Genomic DNA, 26,595 nt, shown 5'->3' with positions numbered 1-26,595 from the left:
AAAGCTTCTGGAAAAAAGGTGTGAAAATAGCGACAAAACTGAGACGAAAATAAGGATGAAAATGTGAAAAAAGTGAGAAAACATACAAAAATTTACAAAAAATGACAAAAATGGACACAAATTTGACAAAAAAGTGAGAAAAATTTTATGAAAAAATTGACAAAAAAGCAATAGGAATTTGACAAAAAATGCGAGTAATTTTGAAAAAAAAAGTGACAAAATAATTTGAAAAAATGACAAAAATTGACAAAAATTTGACAAAAAAATGACAAAAATTTGCCGAAAAAAGTGACGAAAAAGTGATAAGAATTGAACAAAAAATGCGAATAATTTGACAAAAAAGTGACAAAAAAGTCACGAAAATTGGACAAAAATGAGTCGACTGCCCGACAAAAAAAGTGATGAAAAAAAATCTGACGTGAGGAAAAAGATCCATTTAGTTTTGTAGGTCTTTCAAATGAGGCGTTACACTGGCCTACAGGATTTGGGTAAAGCTGAACTGGAGAAAAAGCTCTCGGTTCAGGCGGGAGTTAAGAGGTTAATAAATAGGATTCATGCACAGAAAAAGTATTTTGGGGGTAAATTTTATCCCTCGGCCCCCCCTAACTAAAACATCTTCCCACGGCTCTGAATTCAACACCCGAATCATCCAGTGGTTTCTCCTCTGCCGTGTTGTAATAAGAGCCGACTCTGCTGCAACCCTCCACCATTGGGATTATGGCGAGAATGATTAAACATGTCCCGCCTCGGCTTCCGTAGTAAAAGTGGGACACTTCCTCAAAGCCGAAACAGCGGTGTCGGTCTGTCAGAGCTGCTGTCAAAGCCAATACTTTAACAACGCGTGAGGAGTCCTATCATCTCACTCACACACACACACACACCTCTGCACTGCATCATGGGAATACAGATCTCAAACATGTGCAAATGTTAAACTTATATTTTGGTTTCTCTGAGTTTGAAGGAGATATTTTTAGCTTTCCCGAACTCTCACGTGGAAGGCGTTCTAATTTAGGACAATTACTTCAAAAGTCTGCAAATAGCACAGGCGCAAATAGACTGTTTCAACTCGACTTTCAGAACGGCTGCTTGTTTTGTTCATTAACTAAAACACGACTTTTACTACAATAAGAACACAATGTTTAAATAGCCCGTAATGAGATTGAGATTACATGAGGATTCTTTTTTTTTTTAACCATTTATTTTCATTTTTTTTTCTTCTTAAAGGGACTATAAGGAGTTTAAAAATGTTAAAATTAAGTATTCTCCTCCCCCTACATGTTCCTCCATGTCCTAATGTGTAGAATGAGCCCAGACCTGTTCACCACAACTGCCTCTACAATTCTGTACGGTCACTCAGAAATGTGTCACTTCGGCCCGAATATCCGTCATGCACGAGCTTAATATAGAAGCTGCAGTTACACGTATGGCCTGAGGTGGCAGCAGTGAGTATAAAATGGTGAACTTGCTTCCAGCCCCTTTAACAATAAACAAAAAAAAACAGAAACAAAGAAGGAGAAAACAGCGGCAAAACAGATAAATAAATAGTTAAATCAATAACGTAAAATAAAAATAAATGAATAAAATAATAATAAATAATAAAAGTCTTAATTTATGTCAGCAGTGTGAATTTTGCAACCTCCTGTATAAGCAGATATTACACACATATAAGTTTCTACACATATATATACACACATTCCCACTATTTTTTGTTTCATACAACAAAACACGGGTACGTCATATCTGCACATAGATTATTATTATTTTCTCAAGGTTTAAGTTTAGCGCCCTATTCATTTAGATTAGTTTTACATGAAAGTCCAGTTGATTTCATGATTTTTTACTTTATTTTTTATTTAGGCCCGAGCGCCATACATGGCGATAGGGACTATTGCTTCTGCAACGCAGGGGGGCACCAGGGTGCGCTTCGATGGCGTACGGAGTGCACAACGGACACGACAGCGACCACCGACCACGACAGACGCATAGGAGTCGGCCAGAGCTTTCCGAAAATGTCTAATGTGTAAAAACAGCTACAATGGAAAAACGCCTATATTGTTTTTGCTTTTGCAGAAAAGCCTTCCCGGGGGCTTCAGCGGCCACCCGCGCGCTCCACGTACACGCCAGAAAAAAATGACCCACAACTTTTTTGTGCGCCTTAGCCAGAGCTTTCCAACGGTGTACAGCATGTGGTGGTAACGGCAACGGCTTAGGTTTTTTTTGGCAAAAAACGATTATTTTTCTTTCTTTCTTTCAATCTTCTTTCCCACTCTTAAAACTGGATTTTGACCCCCTGAACGTGCGCGAAAACTCAATTAAAAATCACCGAAAAATCCGGTTTGGTGAAAAATTGACGAAAATGTGAGTGTCCAATGTGGGACGTGCAAAATGGCACAACAGCGCCACCTGCAAATTTGAAAAAAATAATTCAGTGACGGAGAGCCTCCACCAACTTGGACACACACTCGCGCCTTTGGGCCTTAAGTGGGTTTTAAGTGGTTCTAAGTGGTCCCACCCATCCTCCGTGGAAATGGCCAGATGTCTTAGCCAGGCAGCGTGCTGGCCTCTCTAAGAGTTTTCTCTGAAATTCGTCAATTTTCCAAATTTCCTCCTTTATTCACAACGGCTACAGTTTTAGACTCGTACATGTTTATACTACCCCTCTGTCACAGAAAGATGCTTCAATTTCCATGTTTTTGCCTCCAAAATCAACTTTTTCTAAAGTTTATAGTGACAGGAAGTTTAGTTTACCCGTTTCCTGTCCGTCCCTCTGTGTGTTCCTCGTACTATTTCGCTCTCAACGAAATATTCTTTATATGGAGGGTGCTGCTGGGCTGATGCACCCTCTCATCAAATCTTTGGCCGGTCAGAGGAATTTACCCTAATTAAAAAGATGAAATATATTAATGCTTAAGCTGTAATTTCCGTTTTCTGCAAATAGACAAGTGCAGTCTTTCATAACATTAATGTTCAATTGGCTGCAGTATTCACTAAGCTTGTGAAGCTCCATTGGTAGAGTGCCGGGTTCCTATACGTTAGGTTGTTGGATCGATCCCAGCCATCACCTTTTTTTTTTTTTCTTTTGGACTCGGTACTTTCTGGTCCCACCCTCATGAAAAATGGGAAATGATCCCTCTCCTCCAGTGGGGTGCTGTCAGCTAATTTTGGCCTGAGAATTGAGAGAACCCTCACCCTCATCAGGCCCATGTTTGTATGGACTTATATCTCAGTAGTAGCAAGGTTGTCTTCAGTGAATGAGCTAGTCCTAACACAGCCTTCACACTTTTCTTATGCTTTCTCATTTTACATGGACCACTGTAGACATTGTCTCAGCCTAAGACCATGACTGCGGGTGTTTCATAAGATAGTTTTTTGTTCGACTAATACATTGTCTGTGTCTGTATAGTGTCATGGGCAGAGCATTGGGTTAATAACCAAGAGAACCCTGGATCAATTCTGACCTTCATAAGGTTTTTCTTTCTTTCTTTCTTTCTTTTTTTTGGCTCTTTCTGGGAAGAACATGAATTACCGCCTTTGGTCCCACCCTCATGAAAAATGGGGAAATGTTCCCTCTCCTCCAGTGGGGTGCTGTCCCCTAATTTCGGCCCAGAAATTTAGAGAAGCCTTGCCCTCATCAGGCCCATGTTTGTATGGACTTATATCTCAGTGGTAAAAGGTCGTCTTAGGTGAAGGAGGTAGCTAGTCCTAACATTTCTAATGCACGGGGAGTTTCATAAGACATTCCTTTGTTCAGCTAGAATTTTAATTGTGCCTGTATAGTATCATAGGTAGAGCATTGGGTTCATAACCATGAGGCTGCTGGATTATTTCTGACCTTTACTATTTTTATCTTTTTTTTTCTTTTTTCTCGGCACCTACTGGAAATTACATAATTCAGCACCTATGGTCCCACCCTCATGAAAAAAGTGGGAACAACGCTTACAGAATTTGCATAACTAAAGACATGGCAGGATAGTAGGGAAACTATTGAGGCAACACCAGGGACAATGTCAAAACAATCTAGAAAATGGAGGGGGAAAATTGACCAAAAATTACCTCTCCTCAGGTGCTGGGACCTAATTTTGGAGCGTTATTCTAGAGAATACTAGCCCACATCAGGCCAATGATAGTATGTCGTTATAGCTCAGTGATAGTGTGTTGGTCTCTGGTATAGGAGGTTGCCAGTTCAAACACTGTCATGACAATTTTCCAATTCTTTGTTTTTTCACATGATTCACATATTTTCGAGCCTGATAAAAGTACACAATGAGAACCAAGTAATGTGACACAATTGTGTATTCCCTTCCCCCTCTTCACTCGTGCAGCCCATTGCAGAGAGGTGTTCCATTGAAACACCCCTCTGGTTCGTTCCACATTACAGTAAAACGTGTCTTCCTACAACAAGTATGAAAAGTTTGCAACGTCTTTTTCTGATTCTCCTGTTTCCGTTTGTTATCTTTGATAGACTTACATTACTTATAGGCTTGTGTTACAAGCTTCATATCTGGAACAGCAGCCCAGGCTGAGGACAGGGGGCCTTCAGGCTGAGGACAGGGGCCTTCAGGCTGAGGCAACAGTGGGCACCAAAGCTACTTGGGACAAGAGTGAGGCCGGTGTGTGACAAAGGCTCAGGCGAGAGTGGGATGGGCCAGGAGTTATCAGGCGTAAAAGAGTGGTTTGGGTGTGAGACTGAGGCTAAAGCAGGTTTGGGTGACAGCGAACGTGGGCATTCGCAAGGGGGAGGTCGTCAGGGGCAAGAGCGATCAGAAGGGCTCACAAGGAGCATAGCAATCGGGGGCCTCGCATGGGGCGACAGCGAGCAGGGGCGGTTGCAAGGGGGGGAATGCCAGGGGCGAGGGCCGCACGACGCCGCTTGCGGCTTTAATTTACTTTATTTCTTTATTTTATATACTAGCAGAGACCCGGCCTCGCTAGTCTCCACATTTGATAATCTGAGATTATGAGTGATTACAAAGAAATGTCCAACCCGTCACACAGTTCAGCTGTACCAGTGGTTCCCAACCCATTCCAAAAACTATGGCCACTACAAATGAGTAAAAGAATGAATGCTAAAAATAATTTCAAACAAACAGCAATTGGAGTGTTTGATGCACCTGTGCTCCTTTCTTATAAACTACGACAATATGTTCGCTAAACTCAGGGAATAGAATTCAAGAGACAGTGGAATAATTATGGATAAATATTAGGGGTTCAGCTGTAACGGTTTGGTTCACGGTGCAGGACCCGCGGTTTGGTCCATCACGGTAGTGTGCAATCTATAAAATAATAAGTTGGTTTTGAACTGAAATAGCCTAATGATCGTTGTTAGACAGTATTTATAACCTTACAATAAAATGGGCAATGCTTTCAAAGCTGCGTTAGAATCAAATGTACCTCTGGGCTCACAATACGTGAAAGCAAAATAGAAAACAAATGTTACAGCAGCAACGTAAAAAAAAAGAAAAAAAACTACGCAGTGCAGGCCATGCGCTCGTTAAGTGGTAGTTTCATTTTCGCTTTTACTCACACGGAGGATAAATCACTCGGAGCAGCGCGTTTGAGCAGGTTTTGGGCAATGTTTTGCGTGTACTTTTTTTCGGAGACAAAGCTTTGGAGACGGAATACGGTCAGCACCAACCACGCACACACTCAGTACTGTCGCCAGGCTTCCTGGTGTTCCCAAACGGTCTCCCATCCCAGTCCTAACCAGGCCCTTCCCTGCTTAGCTTCAAAGTCGGTATGGGAAATAAACATGGCGGCGCCCAGGCGGCGGCCATTGAGATTGCGTTTTCTATTATAGATTAATTTAGCTTGGAAAAGATAATTATGTTTGAGACTTAGACTTACTCATACTATATAATATAATATAGATAATTGATGCAGTTTAAGCTAAATTCATATAAAATAGAATTCTTTCTGTTATGTGCTGGGTGTCTCCATTCTGTTCCTGCATTTTCATTATATTGAATTTCCTTTTATCATCCCATTGACTAAGCCAATGCTTCTCAAGCTACTTCAGGTATTGCAGTTCTAACAGTCTCTGTCTACGTAAGATCATTTTAATCGTGTTTTTGTCCACCTTTGGCTGAGTCCTTGAATAGAATTACTCATTATTTATTGGCTAATTTGATCCATGTAACCAGAATAGTCCCATTGAGATTCAGAATCTCTCCTAGAGGCGAGTCTCGGCCTCAGAGAAAACCTCACTTCACTTGATGTTTTAGAGGTAGAGTAAACGTAGGAACACACAAACTCCAATGAAATTCAACCTGGGACTTTGTTGCTGTTATACATACGTCTATTGAAGCGCGTATCGATGCGTGTGTTGATCACGTGTGTTGATCACGTGTGTTGATCACGTGTGTTGATCACGTATGTGGTGCGTTCGAAGCCTCGGGAAGTGGCCGCACCACGTCACTGATTCAGGAAATGATTCGCGGGTTTGAAGCTCGATTCAAAACAAAAGCCACAGTGACATTTTGTGTATTTGTGTTGGACATAAACAAAGTAACACAAGCACATTTTCCATAACAGCTCGATAAACTCGCAAATTTAGTCTTTCAGCCCCACCATGTTATACCTGCGGACCTGTCCCTTTTTAAATCCTAAAGACTCATCTTTTCAAACTTGCTTTTAATACTTAGAGACACTGAATTGTGTCCAGGTTGTAAACATTTGTCTGTGAAGCACTTTGGTCCTGGTGTTGTTGTAAAGATAAGATAAGATGATACTTTATTGATCCCACAGATGGAGAAATTGCATAAAGAACTATATGAATAAACTTTTACTGATTGATTGATACATTTCTTGTCCACATGATGGCGTAGTGGAGCAAATAAAGCACCTTGATGCTTCGAACCATGTGTGATGCCATTGGCTGTGAGGCTTCAATGCTTCATGGGGCTTCATCTTGCCATCACTACTGAGCAGCATGTTTACTTTGTCATGAAGATCTTAAAATGTTGCTGTGTTTTGTGTATTAGACCTTATGTTGGTTGTATTATTTTTTTTACGGTCTTTTGGTGAAGGTTTCTCTCTGTGTATTTGGAATCCCACCGATACAGACGGCAACGTGTCAAACAAGGGGGCGTGGCCTGGCCAAGGGGGAGGGAAACCTCTCTTTGGAATCACAATATTTTACTCTTTTTAGCCGTTTTCTGGCGGACAATTGTCTTCATCACACACAACTCAAGTCAAGCCACAATCAGGTCCATATGGAGGTTTTGTTCTCGGCAGATTGTTCAGTAGAAGCGAAGAACGGCCCTCATCGCTAATGTTAGCGTGCGGAGCATTAAGCTAGCGTTGGCTTCCTGGTTAGCATTGTCTGTTTTATGGGTATTTATGGGCTGTTGAACCGATTTGTCTCTTTATTTGGTAGAAAAATCTATTGATGCTTCAGCGTTTGTTAAAGTAATGGTGGAGAAACACGAGACAGTTTTTCCTCTGGCGGCTTCGAACATGATCTGGGGGGACTCGTCTTTTCGGTCCGTTAACCCCAGACTGTGGAACACCCTGCCCCGTCTCTGCGTCCGGCTCTGACTCTGCTGACTCTTTTTAAAAGGATCTGAAGACATGATTATGTAAGAAAGCTTTAGATTGATGTGTTTTCACTAGGGTCACTTTAATTTGACATATCCTGTGTTTATACCGTTTTTGTTATTGTTTGTTTTTACCTATTTTGTACAGCACTTCATGATTTTAGCTGCGAAAAGTGCTTTAGACATTTTTCATTTTTTTCCCATTTATTTATTCATTTGAGCAGAAAAAGTATGTCAACATTTTACAGAAAGAAAAAAAATACAAAACAAGACTTTGTGCTCAAAAGGAGAAGGAAGAAGTTCTTATAGTAAACCTGCCCCTTATCTCTCATTCAGTAATCTTCACATAAACGTTCCGCTCATGCAGGAAACTGATGCATGAGTCTGAGCTTACATACTGATATAAATCGTTTATGATCGTACAAAATGTCAAAGAATTTCATCATTTACCAAAAAATAAAAATAAAGGATTTATCATTTACAGTCGTAAATAAATAAATACACATATGGTACATAAGAGTTATACGAAGGCACATCTCTCTTTCGTTCTGATCACACAAAAATATATATAATATCAGCCCTGCTATATCAACTATACCCAAATGTACAAGCTCCGTATAACCATGTAGAAACAAAAACTATCTGTCCATAGTCACTCACTTAAGATTGACAGGGAAAGGGAAAGAAAAAGACCTGTAAACATCCTTGAAGTTTAGATACGTATATGTAATCTATGAACATATTGGAAACATGTGTTTTGTCCATTGTCATGTAAACTTGAACTAACAAGCTGACCTCACTTTCACACAAAATGATTTCCAAACAAACAAAAACTTACTGTAGTCGATGCAAAATAATGCTTTAGGGTCTTAACTTTCTTTATATTTTGATATTCATATCCAGGCAAATACACACAAAAACACAAGTGTCTGCCTGTCTCACAATGCAATAGTAATGATGATACTTTGCTGCATACTTTTTAAAGATAATGTCTTTACATGTTCTTTTAAAGTGTCCGAGTGTTTTGCTCCGTTTCGCCTCTTTAACTCATTCCACAGTGTTATTCCTGCTTGGGAGATACAGACTTTTAAAGGTGGTGTGAACACAATGTTTTCTCATCACAAATTATAATGCCCTTCTCTACTGTTGAACAATAAATAAATAAATAAACTTCCAAAGATGCTGTCTGTGTCTATTAAATCTACAAGGTAATCCATAGCGTAATATTCACAATTATCTGAACACTGACGTCCAAAGACAATGAGCACCGTGTCACTCACAAACAGCTGATCAGCTGCAGAGACACACTCATAGTATGGTATGGTTTTTATTTAGACAGGGACAGTGCACAATTTAACATTGACCAAAAGGAAAGATGCTTTGTGCCAGGTTATAGCAAAGATGCCAATTTCCACCTGTCGTCCCTGGGCAGGTTTATGTTACAGTACAAAAACTTATTTTAAATGTAGATGAATACTTGTCATAAAAGCGTCAGGAAAAGGCGGAGAACATTTGACTCCTCACATCATCTGCTGTGTTTAGGCTCAAACCATCATCAGTTGTAAAAATCAGACGTCCTGACAAGTGTTTCGGAAGCTCAGTGTCAATGAGTGAGGCTGCCGATAAAAAAAACAAAAAAAAACAGGATTATTTCCCCCATATTTATCGATCTCGATTTTCCATTCGATTTTTTTGCTTAAAAGAAGAAAAGAAAACCAATTAATGTTGTCTTTTCTGGACCTGCAAGCAAACAGATGTTGTGGCCAAACTAAAAACTCAGAGTCAGCAGCAAAAACAAGCTCCACACTTCTCCTCTTGCTGCTGCATGTGCCTCCTGTGCTTCCTGTTTGTTTGGGCCGAGTGTTTCCCTGGGATTGACCTGACAGGCGCAGCAGCATTGACTGCGACAGGACTGGGCCAATTCTCCTCAATTAAAACACACCACGCGATTATCGAGATCGACCGTCACAATCACATTAAAATTCAATTAATTGCTCAGAACGTAATGATCTAGTTTCAGTCTGGGGTTCAGGTCGGTGCCGAATAAATATTGTTATTGTAATTTTGCCTTTTATAGGTCTTATAGTTGCCATGTTGACGTCACTTTTTGGTCATATTTTTTATGCTTTTTCCTTGCTTTACTGTTGGTCTCATTTCTGCTGCCTTTTTTGCTGCTTTTTCATTCTCGTTCACGCCACTATTTTTGACTCTTCTTCTCGAGAAGCTTTCAGATTTGGGTCAAACTGAACTGGAGAAAATGTGCTCAGTTCAGGCGGGGGTGAAGAGGTTAATTACAACTTGTGTGTTAGACTTTAAAACAGCTCTGCTTGTTACAAGTCTTTTCATGTTTTAGCACCAAAGTCCATCTCTGACATGTTACAGCCGTATGAACCATCTCAGGCCCTCAAGACTTCAGGGAGGGGCCTCCTGGTGGTTCCCAGAGTCAGGACTAAACACGGTGAGGCTGCGTTTCAGTTTCATGCAGCTAAAATGTGGAACAGTCTTCATGAGGATGTGAGACAGGCCTCAACTCTGACAATGCTCAAATCCAGGATGAAAACAGTTCTTTTTACCAATGCATATGACTGAAAGTATTTTATCTGCACTCTTGCCTGTTACTGTAATTGATACATTTTATGTTGATGTCCAGAGGAGAAGGAGCGACAAAACAGAGGTTAGGTAACTTTGTGTGAACGAGCAAGAAAAAATAGTGCTCAAGATAGAGCGAGTCAAAACAAGACTTAAAAATGCATAAAACTGACAGTATTTTATCTACACTCTCGCCTCTCACTGCAATTGATTAATTCTATGTTGATGTTTTTATTGATTGTATTTGTTTTCTTATATTTATGTTAACTGTGAAGCACTTTGAATTGCCTTGTGTATAAACTTGCCTTGCCTATTGAAGACATGTTTTAGAGCTTTTTTAGAGCAAGGGATTCCTGAGATTTCCATGTTTTTTCCAAGTCAGCATCAGTCACAAACAGTGGTCCTCAATAACACTGTTTGTCACGATATTTTCCCGCCTCAACGTATCAATTACACCTGATTTCTACAAAATGGGACCTTCCCCTGACATATAAGCACATTTACTATCTATCTTGTTGATATCATTTGACTATTTTCCACGGTTTGCCAAAGCGGCGACCCCCATCCATGCGGCTGTGCTCCGGGAGGCTCGTCAGGTCATCGTGCAGCCTAACATGTGTGATTGTTGCGTTCAGTAGCGGCGTGTAGAAAAGCCCTCCATAATCCTGGACGAGGGAGCACTGAGTGGGAGGTTAGTGTTTACGTACCACGGAGCGGAGCTTGTCCCAGTTCAGTCTCCTCTCATCAGAGCTGTGGATGACTCATGCGGGCTCCATGCGAGCGCAGAGGAACAGGGGAGCGCTAACGTTAGGCTTTAGCATAGGGACGCACATGCAGGAACATAACAAAGCTGAGTAACGCTTGAACAGGGGAGCGCTAACGTTAGGCTTTAGCATAGGGACACACATGCAGGAACATAACAAAGCTGAGTAACGCTTGAACAGGAGTGAGATCAATGTCTTTGCTCAGGCTCTGATTTCAAATTGTTTACAGAGGCTTTATGTTCACTATGGAGATAGATGGATCATTGCTTTGGCTGATGTATGAGGTCCATGTTGGATTAGATTATTGGGTTGCAAACTTACAGCTCTAATAAGGGATGGCGGCACGGTGGCACAGCGGTTAGTGCTCTCGCTTCACAGCTACAAGGTCCGGGTTCGATTCCCACCAGGACGGGGTCTTTCTGTGTGGAGTTTGCATGTTCTCCCCGTGTCTGCGTAGGTTTCCTCCGGGCACTCCGGTTTCCCCTACCACTAAAAACATGCACAATAGGCCAGGATGAATGATGTGTGTGAGTGGATGTGTGGTGGTGTCAGAGGGTCCGTTGGTGCAGACGTGTGTGGTCGTGAAAGCGCTTCTGTCGGTCTCCCCCAGGGGGCGCTGAAGCTACAAACGTAGTTTACCACCACCGAGTATGGAGTGAATGTACAAGTGTCTCATGCAAAGCGCTTTGTGACCATGTCTGTGAAAGGCGCTATATAAATAAAGATCTGATTCTTCTTCTTCTGATTCTTCTGATTCTTCTTCTGATTCTTCTGATTCTTCTGATTCTTCTTCTTCTGATTCTTCTTCTTCTGATTCTTCTTCTGATTCTTCTTCTGATTCTTCTGATTCTTCTGATTCTTCTTCTTCTGATTCTTCTTCTTCTGATTCTTCTTCTGATTCTTCTTCTTCTGATTCTTCTTCTTCTGATTCTTCTGATTCTTCTTCTTCTGATTCTTCTGATTCTTCTTCTGATTCTTCTTGTTCCACGGTGTTTAGATACTTTTCTGTGTTTTCTTTATCCTGTGCATATCATCCAGTACATGTATTTGTAAAACCGACCCAAAAAAATCAGAAACTTGAATGTGATTTAGCATTTAGCGTCTAGCTCAGAGGACACTGGTAGACGCTAATTGATATCTTAGGTCAATTATCCAAAGGTCTGTATATTTATTAATGATAAAGCTGTTGTCGATGGGTGGACAACAGCTGAAAACATCTGAACCGTTAATAATTTGAGATGTTTGGTGGCTAGTGCTAACGGCTATAGGGAAAATACATTGAACCGGCTAATGGAGTGTGAAAAGTATAGGAGTCCGTTGCTCAATGGTACTTTTTCTATAGTCATTAGAATTAGCCATCAAACATAGCAAATAATGAACAATCCAGATGTTTTCAGCTGTTGTAAACCCATCGACCACATCAAAGCCTTGTTGAAATCATTAATGAACGTACAGGACTTTTGAGATTATACTTTAGATTAGGGGTGTAACGTTACGCTAAAACTGTATTGGGTTCACAATTTTGGAGGCTCGGTTCGGTTCATTTTCGGTACAAATAAATAAGAACTAACAACATGTTTCTTTTGAAAAGCTGCCAATACACAATAGAGTTCTTGCATAAAATAAATAAAAGCGACACATTTGGGTGATACTTTAAATAAATTGCACTCATCACACATTTTGAAACATTTAAAATAAAAATGTAAATACTGTGAGTGATACAGTCGCCACTCAGAGCTTGTTCACATCAGTTTGAGCTTTTTCATGAAGCGCTGGTGTAACTTTTAGGCTGAAGTGCGGACGTGATGGGATATTGTAGCGACGCTCAAGACTTTTAATCAAATACTTAAAGCCAGCGCCTTCAACAGGTGAATATGGCGTAAATCCGTAGCGATGAAAACACCTGTACCATGTGTGATTGTTTTTGCCTGATCCGAACTACTGGACAGGGGTTGTTTGATGCCGACGTTAGCGGTGTTTGCAGAGGCTGCTTTTCTTCAGTAGACGTGGTTTTCACACTCGGATGATGCCGTTTTAAGTGTGTTAACATGTTTGATGTGTTGCTGCTGCAAACCCGATCTCCGAGGAACAATGTCGACACAACTTTGGATTTATCCACTCGTCTGTTTATCCACTCGTCTGTCCCCGTCATGAGTTTTAAAGCCAAAGTGTTCCCAAACAGGAGACTGTAGTGATGTGGAGGGTCTTCAAGCTCTGGCTTCTCTTTCGCTGTTGCCGTGACGCCGTTTCTCTCGTGCAGCTTCAATGTACGTCACTCAATAGCGTCCGTGCGGAAACTCGCGTAGGAACTTAATATGACGCTAATAATACATGTACATTATTTAATCAAAATAATACACCAAAACGGTACGTAAGTGGACTGAACCGAACAGGCCGAACTGAAACGGTTCAATACATCCCCGTGAACCGTTACACCCCTACTTTAAATACAAATTAGCTTCCAAACGTGACCTCTGAGCTAAATGCTAACTCACATTCAGTCAAGTTTCTGATTTTTCTGGGGTTGAATGCACATCCAAACATAATGTTATAATATGTTAATGATAAAAGAAACCACAGAACTTAACGCCATGAAAAGGACATACCTCACCATATGTTAGTATTGTGCCTGGCTTCACTGAATGGAGATGGAACACTCAATTTCAATCAGGTCTGGGATTAAAATGTGCGCGTTTGTGGGAACAGGCTCAGAGCTCAATAAGGGCTTTTCCACCAAGGTGCTGGTTCTGGTGCCGAGTTGGTTCCAGACTGACTTGGTTTTCCACCAAAATGAGAGCTGTGCCTATTGTCATAGCAACGCTTTGGGAAGTCAGCATCAAAAATGGATAGTAACATCTCACTACAGCCACTTCTGGTTATAAAATACAGAAAAATAAGTTTATGTTTCAGTCACAGCAGCCGTTAACATGTTGATTTCTTCTTTCTAACTCTTGTTTTAGCTGAAGAGCATAAAGCAAAACAACAGTTTCCTCCACAGAGACTGTTTCTCCAGGAAGTTCTAAGCACAAACTAACTAATATTGATTGTTTGTTGGAGGAGAGAGCCACGCCCCCAGCCGCTGATATCACTGGTGCTCGTTTCTTGGTCCAGCTTTTAATTGGTTCCCGACCGGCACCAGATTTTGGAACCAAGAGCCGGCGTTTTTATCAGTGGAAAACGAAAGAACCGGTTCTGAAACTGGAACTGGCCCAGAACCAGCACCGGCACCAGCCTGGTGGAAAAGGGCTAATTGTGATCTGGACCCTTAGCCCGGCTCAACCCCTGTGATTTTACTACAATATTTTAAAGCTGAACTACCTGAATTACTCTGTTCAAACCGTGAAGGTCACAGGTAGTTGAGTAAAATCTCTCAGCTGTCTCCGCCTTAACGTGTTCTTCTCTCTCCTCCTGTGTCTGTAGATGATGGACCGTATGGAAAGACCAAGGACATCACGGGACCAGAGAACACGCCGTCCTCCAGGAGACACAGTATACCAGGTACAGACTTTGCTGGAACATGTAGGGGGAGCAAAATACTTAAACTCTGTATTGTCCCTTTAAAGAATAACTGATCTAACACATTTGTATTGCACAAGTTATATTGATCAGATCATTTTATGTGAGTTGTTTTAATGCCACCTAAAGCCTGTCTTATGCCCAGTCCAGTGATCCTTGTGTAATGTTTATCAATTAGTTTATTTCATAGATACAATTGTCTATGTAACATGTTGTCAATATAAGACTTTGTTGATCTGAAACTGGACAAAAGAGACTTCACTTTTTTCACTCGCAGCCGCCACTGTTAAAGTCTCTTGGTATCGGATAATATCGGATATCGTCAGATACTCAAACCCTCAGTATCGCATCAGAAGCATCTGTAGTTTCTTTGGCTCTGCACACATTGAACTTCGTAACGTTCATTGTGTTACTTGTGTTCCAGTATCACTTTTCAGGTTGGTTTTGTCAGACACTAAGGTTAGAGATGTTAAAGATCTTTTACCTTTACATGTTTTAGCGCCATCTGCAGGCCGTCATCAGAAGTATCACCGGCGTGCGGTGACGTGTCACTTATCAGCTGTTCTTACTAAAGAGGTGTGACCAGTGTGACGGTCCCAACAGGTCCGACAGACTGGCCACGCCCCCTGACGGTCCCAACAGGTCCCACAGACTGGCCACGCCCCCTGACGGTCCCAACAGGTCCGACAGACTGGCCACGCCCCCTGACGGTCCCAACAGGTCCGACAGACTGGTCCCGCCCCCTGACGGTCCCAACAGGTCCGACAGACTGGCCACGCCCCCTGACGGTCTAAAACAGGTCCGACAGACTGGCCACGCCCCCTGAGGGTCCCAACAGGTCCGACAGACTGGCCACGCCCCCTGAGGGTCCCAACAGGTCCGACAGACTGGCCACGCCAGTATTGTAATCATTGGGGGAGGGTGTTCCAGGTGTGGGACAAGAGAAACGCTCCCTCGTCCCGGTTGATGGTGGTAAGAAAAAAGAAACACCAAACAGAATGCGAAAAAGAAACAAGGGGACGACTCACACGAACAAAAAAAGAAAAGGCAGAACAGGAGAATTTAAAGTCAGCTGTTTTGGACCAAAAGAAACAACCACATCATGGACCGGGACGAGGCTCGGGTCATTGGATCGGAAACCAACAAATTCAAACGCTGGATAAAAGAAGCACCGACACCATCAACCGTGCCACACCTGGGACACCCTCTTCCAATGACCACGCCCCCTGTTGCCCTGAATCCACCGGGCAGCAGGGGGCGTGGCCAGTCTGTCGGACCTGTTGAGACCGTCAGGGGGCGTGGCCAGTCTGTGGGACCTGTTGGGACCGTCAGACTGGTCACGCCTCGGAAGTAAGAACAGCTGATAAGCGACACGTCACCGCACGCCGGTGATACTTCTGATGACGGCCTGCAGATGGCGCTGAAACATGTAAAGGTAAAAGATCTTTAACCTCTTAAAATACCTGATCCCGTATAGGACGCGCCGTCATGTTCCGGGCATTTGGATGCAAGGTGACACCAGGGGGCGCCTTCCAACCTTCTCAGTGTAAATGTGAGTTGACTTTCTTCAGAGTGAGACTTTAGGTCAGACATGAGTGACAGTAACATGAGGCTAATATACTGTGGCCTTTACTTTATGTAAAAAGGCTGAGGCCTCATTGCTCTTCAGTCACAGACCCACAGGTGAAGAAGGAAGTCATGGAGCTTCTGCTTTGGACACAACTTTATACATGAGCTGTAAAGTCTAAAACTAAAGTATGTAGGAAATCAAATAAAAAGGAAATTATAATTATAATTACCCTTATTAAAGACATTCACAACATTGATGCAAATAATGGTTAAAAAATATCCTTAAATATTATCTGATGTAAAGTCATGTGTGTCCCGGTTCCTCTGAGTCGTGGTGGGTCCTGGTGGACCATGACAGATGTGGACAGGACTGTGGTAGATCTACTTTTACTTTGGAGGAAACAGTTACTATAGAAACTGTGTCAAAGAAATGAACCTCATGAGCTTCTTCTGTAACATGAGACAAACATGACTTTACAGCAGATACAGTTGAGAGATTTTTGTTCTTCATTTATATTATAAACAATGGGTTTTCACACTTGCACTGTTTTATTCTTAAATCCAGCAGAAATATGAAAGATCTAATGCAGATTCACCATGACTTCCTTCTTCACCTGTGGGTCTGTGACTGAAGTGAGACTTTCTGTTCAAAATAAAGATCACACTTGTAGCGTCGTGTTACTGTAACACACAGTGTCTGACCTAAAGTCTAACTCTGAAGCCAATCAGATCACAGAGACTCAGAGTGGGCGGGGCTCAAATGTGACCAAACGCCAAGATCCAAGAACTGAGACAAAAACAAATATTTCAGTGCTTTAACAGGTTAACATCTCTAACCTTAGTGTCTGACAAAACCAACCTGAAAAGTCTGCATACATCGCTTTAGCAGTATATTGTTTTTGTTATTCCCCACTTGAACACCGCTCTCGACCCACGCTCCGCTCAAAACCTCTTCCTTTTTACAAACGACCTCGATGGGAGCCACTCCAGAGCGAATGTTATCAGGTTATATTAGTCCACGGAAGGATGCTCATAAAACCCCGAGCTCCTTCTCCGCTGGAAACAGGTTTTCAGGCTTCAGACGGTACTTTCCTGAAGAGCAGAGGTTTATGTAAACGAGCACCTCTGAGCCGATCATCAGTGAGAGTCTCAGGGCGATGGATTAGTAATGTGTGACACCCCCACGTGTTATAGGGGCAGGATCCAGCTTCTCTTTTGATATGACTCACGTTTTGCATAGAACACACGACACACGACTTTCTTTATTGGAGGTAAAAGCCGTCGGCAAAGAGATCCACACTTCAGTCAATCTGTGCACAAGAAAAAAAGGTATAAAAAGTACATCAGAATTCAAATAGATATCATCAGTAGCCAAATTAAAAATAAATAAAAAAATAAAAAAAATAAAAAAACAATTTATATTAAAAAAAATATATATATATAAAAAAAAATAATAATTATAAAAAAAAAAAAAATGAAAAAAATGGAAAAAATGAAAAAAATGAAGAAAAAAAATGAAAAAAAAATAAATAAATGCAAAAAATAAATAAAACACAAATAAAATAAATAAATAATAAATAAATAAATAAAATAAAATAAAAAATAATTATAAAAAATAAAAAATAAAAATAAAACTAATAAAAATATAAATAAATAAATAACAAATTTAAATTTTACATTTTAAAAATAATTAAAAAAAAATAGGAAAAAAACAATAATAAAATAAAATCCTTTTGAATGTCTGATGTTATGTTAGAAAGTTTAACAAAATTACTGTAAGTTTAAAAAAAAAAAAAAAAAAAAACAAGAGTAGGTAAAATAAGCATTAGCTTCAGCCTGTACCTTTTCGGTCATTTTGTTTGTTATGTTATGAAGAAGTAAACTTAACTGAATGTAAATCTTTTGTCATAATTTTGACCGAATAAACTGAACTGAAACCCCCCCAAAAAACAAAGGATTTGAAATGAATGTGATGTGCAGTGGGGAGTGGGCATAGATACAGACGCCCATATATGGTCATGTTTGAAAACGGTTAAGGGGGAAAACAATTGTGAAAAAATCTAAACTTTCTCTAATTATTCAAAAACTACTTTAACAAACGCTGAAATATGAATATAGTTTATACTAAATAAAGATACAAAGACATGGGGAGGAGCAAAGTGGTTCAACAGCCCATAAATACATAAAAAACGGAGAATGCTAACAGGAAGCTTCATGTTAGCAACGTGCTAATGCTAGCGGCTAGCAGAGGTGGGAGGAAGTCACTAAATGAAAGTCTCGAGTCAAGTCCAAGTCAATCGGTCATGGGCTCAAGTCAAGTCAAGTCAAGTCAAGTCAAGTCACAAACGCCAGCGTGTCGACTTTTCATGTGTTTAATCTTGAAAATAACAAGTGCTTTCTCAAGATACAGCGATTTTCAATTTAGGCTCAAATCAAACTTTTTAAAATCTCATGTATTTGGATTTAAAGTCTAATTAATATTTAAACACCAAAAAATTCAAACCATATGTATTTTAAATAGTCTATGTACAAAATTACTGGGACAGCATTTTAAGGAAGGGGGCCCGGGGGGCTTAAACAAAATGAAAGAGTCTTTTAAACATGAGCCGCTTTTCCTTGTAGTGTGAAATATAAATATCAAACATTTTTTTTATTTTTGTTAGTTTCTGTCAGTTTTTCTCAGTGGTTCCCCTGTGCTGCCCCAGCCCCTGTATACTCGGATTCGCCCCTGCTCAGTAGTAGATTCTGCGCAGCCTTCAGTCCCGCTGTCACTGGGCTGTGGCGGATGTAAAATAACCTCTAAATGCTGTAAACTTTGTGTGATCGAATTAAAACATGGAAAAGCCCCGAGATTCCTGTAGATGAATCAGCTCTGACATGGTGGTTCTGGAGGCTCCGTCTGCGCTGTAGGTCCAGCCCATTGTTTCAAACGTTTTCCTGTCCGTAAATCTCCTCCTCTTCACTGTCTTTAGAAAACTTTTAATGTAAACAAAGATGCGTCGCTTTTACAAAATGAATCCTGATCTTTCGACAGTTTCACTCAAATAAATAAAAACTATAAAGTCACAGCGAGTCATTGAGAGTCACTGGCCTCAAGTCCAAGTTAAGTCTCGAGTCACAAACAGCAAGTCCCAAGTCAAGTCAAGTCTTTTTGCAGTTTTGGTCAAGTCAGTCTCAAGTCCCGAAAATTGCGACTCGAGTCTCCCACCTCTGGCTGCTAGCTAACCCTAGCTACAACTGCCGTTTTTTCTCTTCTACTGAACAATCTGCTGTGAGAAAATATCCACATGGGCCCGATTTACACCTGACTTTATTTGTATGTGATAAGTAAGTTTATATTCCACCAGAAAATGGCTTAAAGAGTGAAAAATTGTGTTTCCCAAAAGATTCTATTTCCCCCCTCGATGAGGCCACGCCCCCTTCTATGACGAGATGCCGTCTGTATCTATGGTCCCCTTTGATTACGGAGCCCCTGCCCCTCTGTATCTCTGCGCGGCCCTGGTGTTTGCTGCTGATTGGATCAAACACGCCGCAAATTCATGAAATATTCAGTTTTTAAAAATGTTTTGACAGTGAGAATAGTGAGAGTCGGGTCCTTTTGAGTGTCAGGCTGCAGAAACACACTGTCATTGAGCAGAAACCTGAGCCGTGCATTGACCCGTATCCCCCCCCCCCCCCCCCCCCCGTCCCGTCCTGTGTGTGATTGTCTGTGCCGTGTCCCGTGTGCTTTGTATGTTCTGGTTAGAAGCGCTGCGGGGGGTGACGCTGGTGGAGCTGGTGAAGAAAGAAGGCAGCACTTTGGGACTGACCATCTCCGGAGGCACGGACAAAGACGGCAAGCCCCGGGTGTCCAACCTCCGACCGGGCGGGCTGGCGGCACGGTGAGGCCCGGGGGGGGGGGGGGGCGGCACGGGGGGGCGGCCGGCTTCACACACTGGTTAAACTGTAGTGATGTGCTTTGACTTTGGGGCCCGGGTACAGCTATTGTGCTTTTGTATTATCTACGAAACGAAAGGAAATGTCATTTATAATTGGCCTCTCTTGGGCAGAGTCCAAAAATGAATGTTATTTTTGTTAACTTTTTTAACTTCTCCTTTGAGATGTTGTAAAGAAAGCACACGGTTGAACACACACACAGAAATAGATGTAGGTAATATTAATTGCCTATATTAATTAACCAGGATTTCATTAAAGGGGGGGTATTCTGCAAAATGGACTTTGTCACTCCCTCATTAAAAACATGGCTGAAGTGTTGCCTTGGCACATTCACGTATTTCTGAGTCATCTGTAAAAACTCTGATGGCGGCCATTTTAGGTATAGGTTTGCCTGAGTCCTCCTAGGAACGCCCCCACCTCCTGGAGACGCCTCCGAGCTTTGGTCACCAGCCGAGTAACCAACCACTGCTCCTCAGCAGAACCCCCTCCCCACTGATGCCACAGACAGCGTGTGGAGGGGGCGTGTCTAAAGGCTCAGAGGTTCTTAAAGAGACAGAGGCCTATTTCAAGACATTCACTACAGCCATTTTGAGAGAGACATTTTATACAAGGCAGTTATTCTGATTTACTGCATTAACAGACCAACAGAAGGTTTGTCATCATTGTAGTGAGATATAGACTGGTGCTGTGGGACTGAAAAAAGCAGAACACCCCCTCTTTAAAGCTGAACACCCCTTCTTTAACCTCTTAACTCCCGCCTGAACCGAGAGGATCTTTTTCCTCACGTCAGATTTTTTTTCCATCATTTTTTTGTTGGGTATTCAACTCATTTTTGTCACATTTTTGTAATTTTTTTTTTGTAATTTTTTGTTTTGTTTTTTTGTCCATTTTTTGTCCATTTTTTGTCATTTTTTGGTAATTTTTTGTACATTTTTTATCAAATTTTTGTAATTTTTTTTTACTGCATTTACAGACCAACAGAAGGTTTGTCATCATTGTAGTGGGATATAGACTGGTGCTATGGGACTGACAAAAGCAGAACACCCCCTCTTTAAATATGTTCCAGTGTGCAGTTGTGTGTGGTACTTCAGATTTGAATACTGAAGGATATGTGCAATAAAACTGTAGGACCTTCAGAGCGGCCTCTGGCTCGAAGCAACAGTTTAGTCACTTATACGCAGAGTCCGCTCTGGGTTCAGCCTTGAGTGTGACTTGTTTTAGTGCGACTTCACATTGGACAAACTACACAAAAAGTCATCCAATAATATTTGTGTAACTTTTGTTGCGTTTTTTCGTCATGGCGACGTGTAAACAAGCAGCAACCTCCCTCTCTCTCGGTACAGCTGCTTTTTTTTGCCTTTTTCTGCAAACTGCATTAGTGTTTTCTATGATCCACATCGTTTCACTGGATACTTTTGTGGGTCTTTGCCGTGTTTTTGTGGGGTTTGGTGGAGTCCATGGTCCTGAAAAAGCAGCTTTTTTTCTCCTTCTGAGACACTGAAGAGGCACAAAGAGCCCCCCACACCTGCAGCACAGTGGGGGCGTCACAAGAGGAGCTACAGCTAAACAAGGAAGGGACAAACGAGGAGGTATCCGGGCGAGACTCACAGCTAAGCCACACATGCCTTCTCTTGTTCTGGCTCATGGACCTTCACTGGAGAATGAAACAGAGTAACTGCTAAGCTCTTCCCAGAAGATGGTGAAAGACTGTTGTGGAGCGGAGGGAGCTGCGCAGGAGGAAGAGGAAGGAGGAGGTGGAGCTGACCAGTGCAGGACACCACGCTCTGAAACAGGGACAAACCCAGGAGGCGCTGCACCGTCACAGAGGATCAGAGGAGATGGAAGCAGCAGGTTTCCTCAGGTCGGCCCACAGTGGCAGCACGGCTCAGTCGCAGCGGCTCAGGACTAACACCTGAACACTATCTCGCTGTGCGGTTGAACAAAGACAAATCACTTTTCACTTGTCTCACTTTTTTGTTGAGTTTTTGTCACTTTTTGTTGAATTTTTGTTGAATTTTTGTCACTTTTTTGTTGAATTTTTGTCACTTTTTTGTTGAATTTTTGTCACTTTTTGTTTTAATTTTTGTCACTTTTTTGTTGAATTTTTGTTGATTTTTTGTTGAATTTTTATTGAATTTTTGTCACATTTTTGTTGAACTTTTTTCACTTTTTGGTTGAATTTTTGTCACTTTTTGGTTGAATTTTTGTTGATTTTTTGTTGATTTTTGGCAAAAACTAAACAAAAAATGACAAAAATTCAACAAAAATGAATTTTTGTCACTTTTTGGTTTAATTTTTGTCACTTTTTTCTTGAATTTTTGTTGAATTTTTATTGAATTTTTGTCACTTTTTTGTTGAATTTTCGTTGAATTTTTGTCACATTTTTGTTGAATTTTTGTTGATTTTTTGTTGATTTTTTGTTGATTTTTTGTTGATTTTTTGTTGATTTTTTGTTGATTTTTGGCAAAAACTAAACAAAAAATGACAAAAAATACACAAAACGTGACAAAAATTCAACCAAAAAGTGACAAAAATTCAACAAAAATGAATTTTTGTCACGTGGATTTTTTCGAGCTTTCACCATCATGTTTTGGTCGTTTTTTCTGTGCTTTTTTGACGCTTTCCTCGTCTTCTCATCCTGGTTTCCGTCTTGCTCCCGGGGAAGGTTAACTTCTCCTCTTTTCCGCAGGAGTGACCAGCTAAACATCGGCGACTACATCAAGTCTGTGAACGGGATAAACTTGACCAAACTACGGCACGAAGAAATCATCAGCCTGTTGAAGAACGTGGGCGAGCGAGTGCTGCTGGAGGTGGAGTACGAACTGCCCCCCACAGGTAAACACCGGCACTACACGTTCAGTCTGTGCCAATGTTATTTAGAAAGTAGTTTTAATATAAGTTGTGAATGTCACCGCCTGATTCCGTCTCTTTCATTTCCTGCACAGACGTCGTTTCAGCCGCATTATTACTTTCTGTCCTGTGTTGTATATTTACTAATAATGAAGTATTGCTGTGGTATTCTGTGTGTTTTCATCACTCAGCGCCCGACAGCAGCTCAGGACTCATCTCAAAGACGATCGACATCTGTTTGCACAAAGAGGGGAGCAGCTTCGGCTTCGTCATGAGAGGTAACGAGAGAGTGGTTTAGCCTCGGCTTTGGTTTATAATGGACAACTTAAAGGGATGTTTCAGGGTTTTTGACACAGGGCCTTATTTCCTCGTTATCCAGAGTGTTGTAATTCATGCAGTTCTTATGTTTGAAGAGTTTCGTGGCGCTAGGCTAGTGCGAGGCTAGTGCATTTCTATGGCATCAGCTAGCCTGCGTTAAAAACAGTGTGACCCCTGAGGCAAATCACTTCTAACACCAGACTAACCATATAAATGCCTGTCGATTTTCCCCATTTTTCTTTTTCAAACTACCCCTTTATTTCTCCTCTTTTTCCCAATTTTTTTCCATGTTTTTTCAATTTTTTCCAATGTGATGATGTAGGTTTACACATAACAACAACAATGTGGTACTTTTTAAGCATAAACGACCCTTTGGCGCCTGAATTTATTTCCAATTATATAAAAAATGATCTCATCAGTGGGTTCAAGAGGCATGAACAGGTGTGTCGTAAAGTAGCAGGCAAACATTTTAATTGTATTTGTGTTCAAATTACAACATTTATTTGTTCAAAATTATTACAAATGTGCCGTGAAATACACTGAACAACAATGTGTTCAGATTAGGATGTTAGAACATTAAAATGAACTCGAGATTTTCACAAAGAACATCTAAGCTTTTGATTTTGAGCAGCAGGAGGAGGAAGTGGTGTGTCGCGAGTTTAAGACACAGTGTTTAGGGGATGAAATCGCTCCCGTTCTGGTTCACAGTGTTGTCAGAGTTCATGCGAGTTAGCCATAGGGACTTGCAGTTTTCGTTAATACCTGAAAATGAAGACCTCTCCACGATTCTCACTCGTTATGTGTGAACCCACAGTTGTTCTGTAATCGTGTAGTGTGGACTTTTCTCTTTAAAGAATCTCACAATATGGTGTAGTTTGTGCAATCTTTTATATCCATCCATCCATCCATATTCTTCCACTTTTTCGTTGCGGGTCGTGGGGGCAGCTGTTGGAGTTGCCCAAAGCACATTGCACAGAAGCCAGAAGGTCGGGGCTCGATTCCCACCTGCACAGGGCCTTTCTGTGTGGAGTTTGCATGTTCTCCCCGTGTCTGCGTAGGTTTCCTCCGGGCACTCCGGTTTCCCCTACCACTAAAAACATGCACAACAGGCCGGGGTGAATGATGTGTGTGAGTGAATGTATGGTGGTGTCAGAGGGTCCGTTGGCGCAGACGGGTGTAGTTGAGAAAGCGCCTCTGACAGTCTCCCCCAGGGGGCGCTGAAGCTACAAACGTAGCTTACCACCACCGAGTATGGAGTGAATGTACAACTGTCTCATGTAAAGCGCTTTGTGACCATGTCTGTGAAAGGCGCTGTATAAATAAAGATCATTCGGACACTCAAACCCTCCACCACGTTAAGGTGGCGGTTCCAGGAGGGGATCTTTTATTTCTTTTATATCTTTTATATCCGAAGTAGTTAATGAACTACTGAATAACACATCTCTCTTTCCTTCTGTTCTAACTACGGTGTAACTTTGTATTCTTTGTGCTTTTTTCTCAGGTGGAACTCATGAAGACTGGCACAAAACGCGCCCCCTAGTGGTCACTTATGTCAGACCGGGGGGTCCAGCAGACAGGTGAGACAAACCAAACATAATGATCGTGATGTCTAATGAATCAGACCCTCAGGAGTCAAACATGATACTGCAGTACTAAGTCCTGCCTGTCCTTTCTCTGTTCCTCGTCTGTTTCCCAGGGAGGGCACACTCCGGCCCGGGGACCGGCTCCTCAATGTGGACGGGGTCCCCCTCCATAGCTGCTCCCACAATGACGCCCTCAGCCTGTTAGCCCAGTGCGGGCAGGAGGCGCTCTTCCAGATCGAGTACGACGTCACCATCATGGGTAAGGCTGTGGGTCAAAGTCCATCTGACTGGGTCGGGCACCTTTACGGCCATTTATCTAAAGAAGGAGCCAACCTTAAAGCCATTCTTGTTCTGCCGGGAGTGTATCTGGGCGGTCGAGGGGTTGCCACTCTTTGCTTTAATTCTCGGATTGTGTCTTTTAGTGCAGAGTTTTGCATGTTCCTAGTTAGTGGTTTCCTCCATCAGCTCAAAACATGCACAATGTCCAATCCAATCCACTTTATTTATACAGCACATTTTATAAACAAGTGTTTCCAAAGTGCTGCACATAAAATCAGCAATATAGGAATAAAAAGAATAAATAAACATAATAAAATCAAGTGAAACCAAACTATACATTCAGCTAAAACGATAAAGTAGTTTAAAACATAAATAAGATGAAATAATAAAAGAAGTTTGATAAAATTGTTAAAACAATAAAAGAGAAGGAAATAAAAGACACAGGGGACCACACAACTCACACGGTGTTAAAAGCCCGAGAATAAAAGTGGGTTTTAAGACGAGATTTAAAACACTCCAGGGTGGGGGCCGTTTGGATGTGGGGGGGCAGAGCGTCCCACAGCTTAGAACGCCCTGCCCCCTCTGGTTCTACGGTTCGTCTTAGGAACCACGAGCTGGAGCTGGACCTCAGACCTCAGAGCGCTGGAGAGTAACTGTGGATCTGTGAGGTACTGAGGGGCCGGTCCATTCAAAGCTCTAAAAACAAACAATAAAACCTTAAAATCAACTGTCTTCTGTGTCCTCTTCACTTATGTAAACACACACCTTATTTCCATCACTCAGTGTCTGTAATGTTTATCAGTTATGAAATAAACAAAACAAACACACTGGGCCGGGCGGGGCCTCTGCTTGAATTTTCAGGTCCGTGTTTGTTTCCTCCGGATGCACCAGTTCACCCTTTGCCACAAAAAATATGTGTTTATTTGTTATCAGGAACCCCATTCGCGGCAGAAAGCAGCTGCTGCTCTTCTTCTTGGGACTTAATCTAAAAATGTCACATAAAATATAAAACCGACTTACATTTGACAAGATCATTCCAGATGGAAAACAACGTAATGAAGAAAACAGATCTTTCAGAACGAGAGTCGACCAGTTCAAAACCCAGTGTCTGTAAGAGAATCACAGAATCCACAAATCCTGCACATGTTTCTCCCGATCATCTTTAAACTTCATATTCATTATAATTTGCTTTGGAAGCTGATTCCATTCATACATCCCCCTAAGCATTAGGGCTGGGACGATCCACTTCTGTCACGATCCGATACGTATCACGATACTCAGGGGCCGAGGTGAGTGAGGTGTGGATGGTGCAGAGTCAGAGACGGAGCTCCTTCTCTCCTCGTTTTAACCTCCAAAGTTTCTCTTTCCTCATATTTATTATAATTGAGCCATCAGGCCAATACAGGGACAAAAGCGATTTTCGCCGAATTAATGATGCTAATTAGCCGCGCGCATTTGGATTCACGCATTATAAATGCGCAGCTTTGGAGACGAGTCAACCTGGTTCTAGTGAAAGGTGGAGCTCGAGCTATTTAGACTATTCCAACGTAACTTTATACAACAATTTACTGACAACACACTTAAAGGCTTCAAATATGTGAGACTAAATCAGACTGAAGCCCTTGAGTTTTGTGTTCAGGCCTGTGGCCACAGAGA

General features: G+C 41.6%; 1 protein-coding gene across 1 annotated transcript in view; it reads left to right on the top strand.

Moving 5' to 3' along the window:
• Positions 1-26,595, top strand: part of grip2b (glutamate receptor interacting protein 2b) — a 411,537-nt gene that overhangs the window by 282,214 nt on the left and 102,728 nt on the right. Inside the window, exons 2-7 of the mRNA XM_079579372.1 lie at positions 14,309-14,386; positions 19,719-19,854; positions 22,599-22,744; positions 22,951-23,037; positions 24,579-24,654; positions 24,774-24,919. Of these exons, the coding sequence (XP_079435498.1) occupies positions 14,309-14,386; positions 19,719-19,854; positions 22,599-22,744; positions 22,951-23,037; positions 24,579-24,654; positions 24,774-24,919 (669 nt within the window). The remainder of the gene's footprint in view (positions 1-14,308; positions 14,387-19,718; positions 19,855-22,598; positions 22,745-22,950; positions 23,038-24,578; positions 24,655-24,773; positions 24,920-26,595) is intronic.

This window comes from Gobius niger (genome assembly GCF_951799975.1).
Source record: "Gobius niger genome assembly, chromosome: 20".
Taxonomy (NCBI): domain Eukaryota; kingdom Metazoa; phylum Chordata; class Actinopteri; order Gobiiformes; family Gobiidae; genus Gobius; species Gobius niger.
This window is presented reverse-complemented; position numbering and strand designations above follow the sequence as displayed.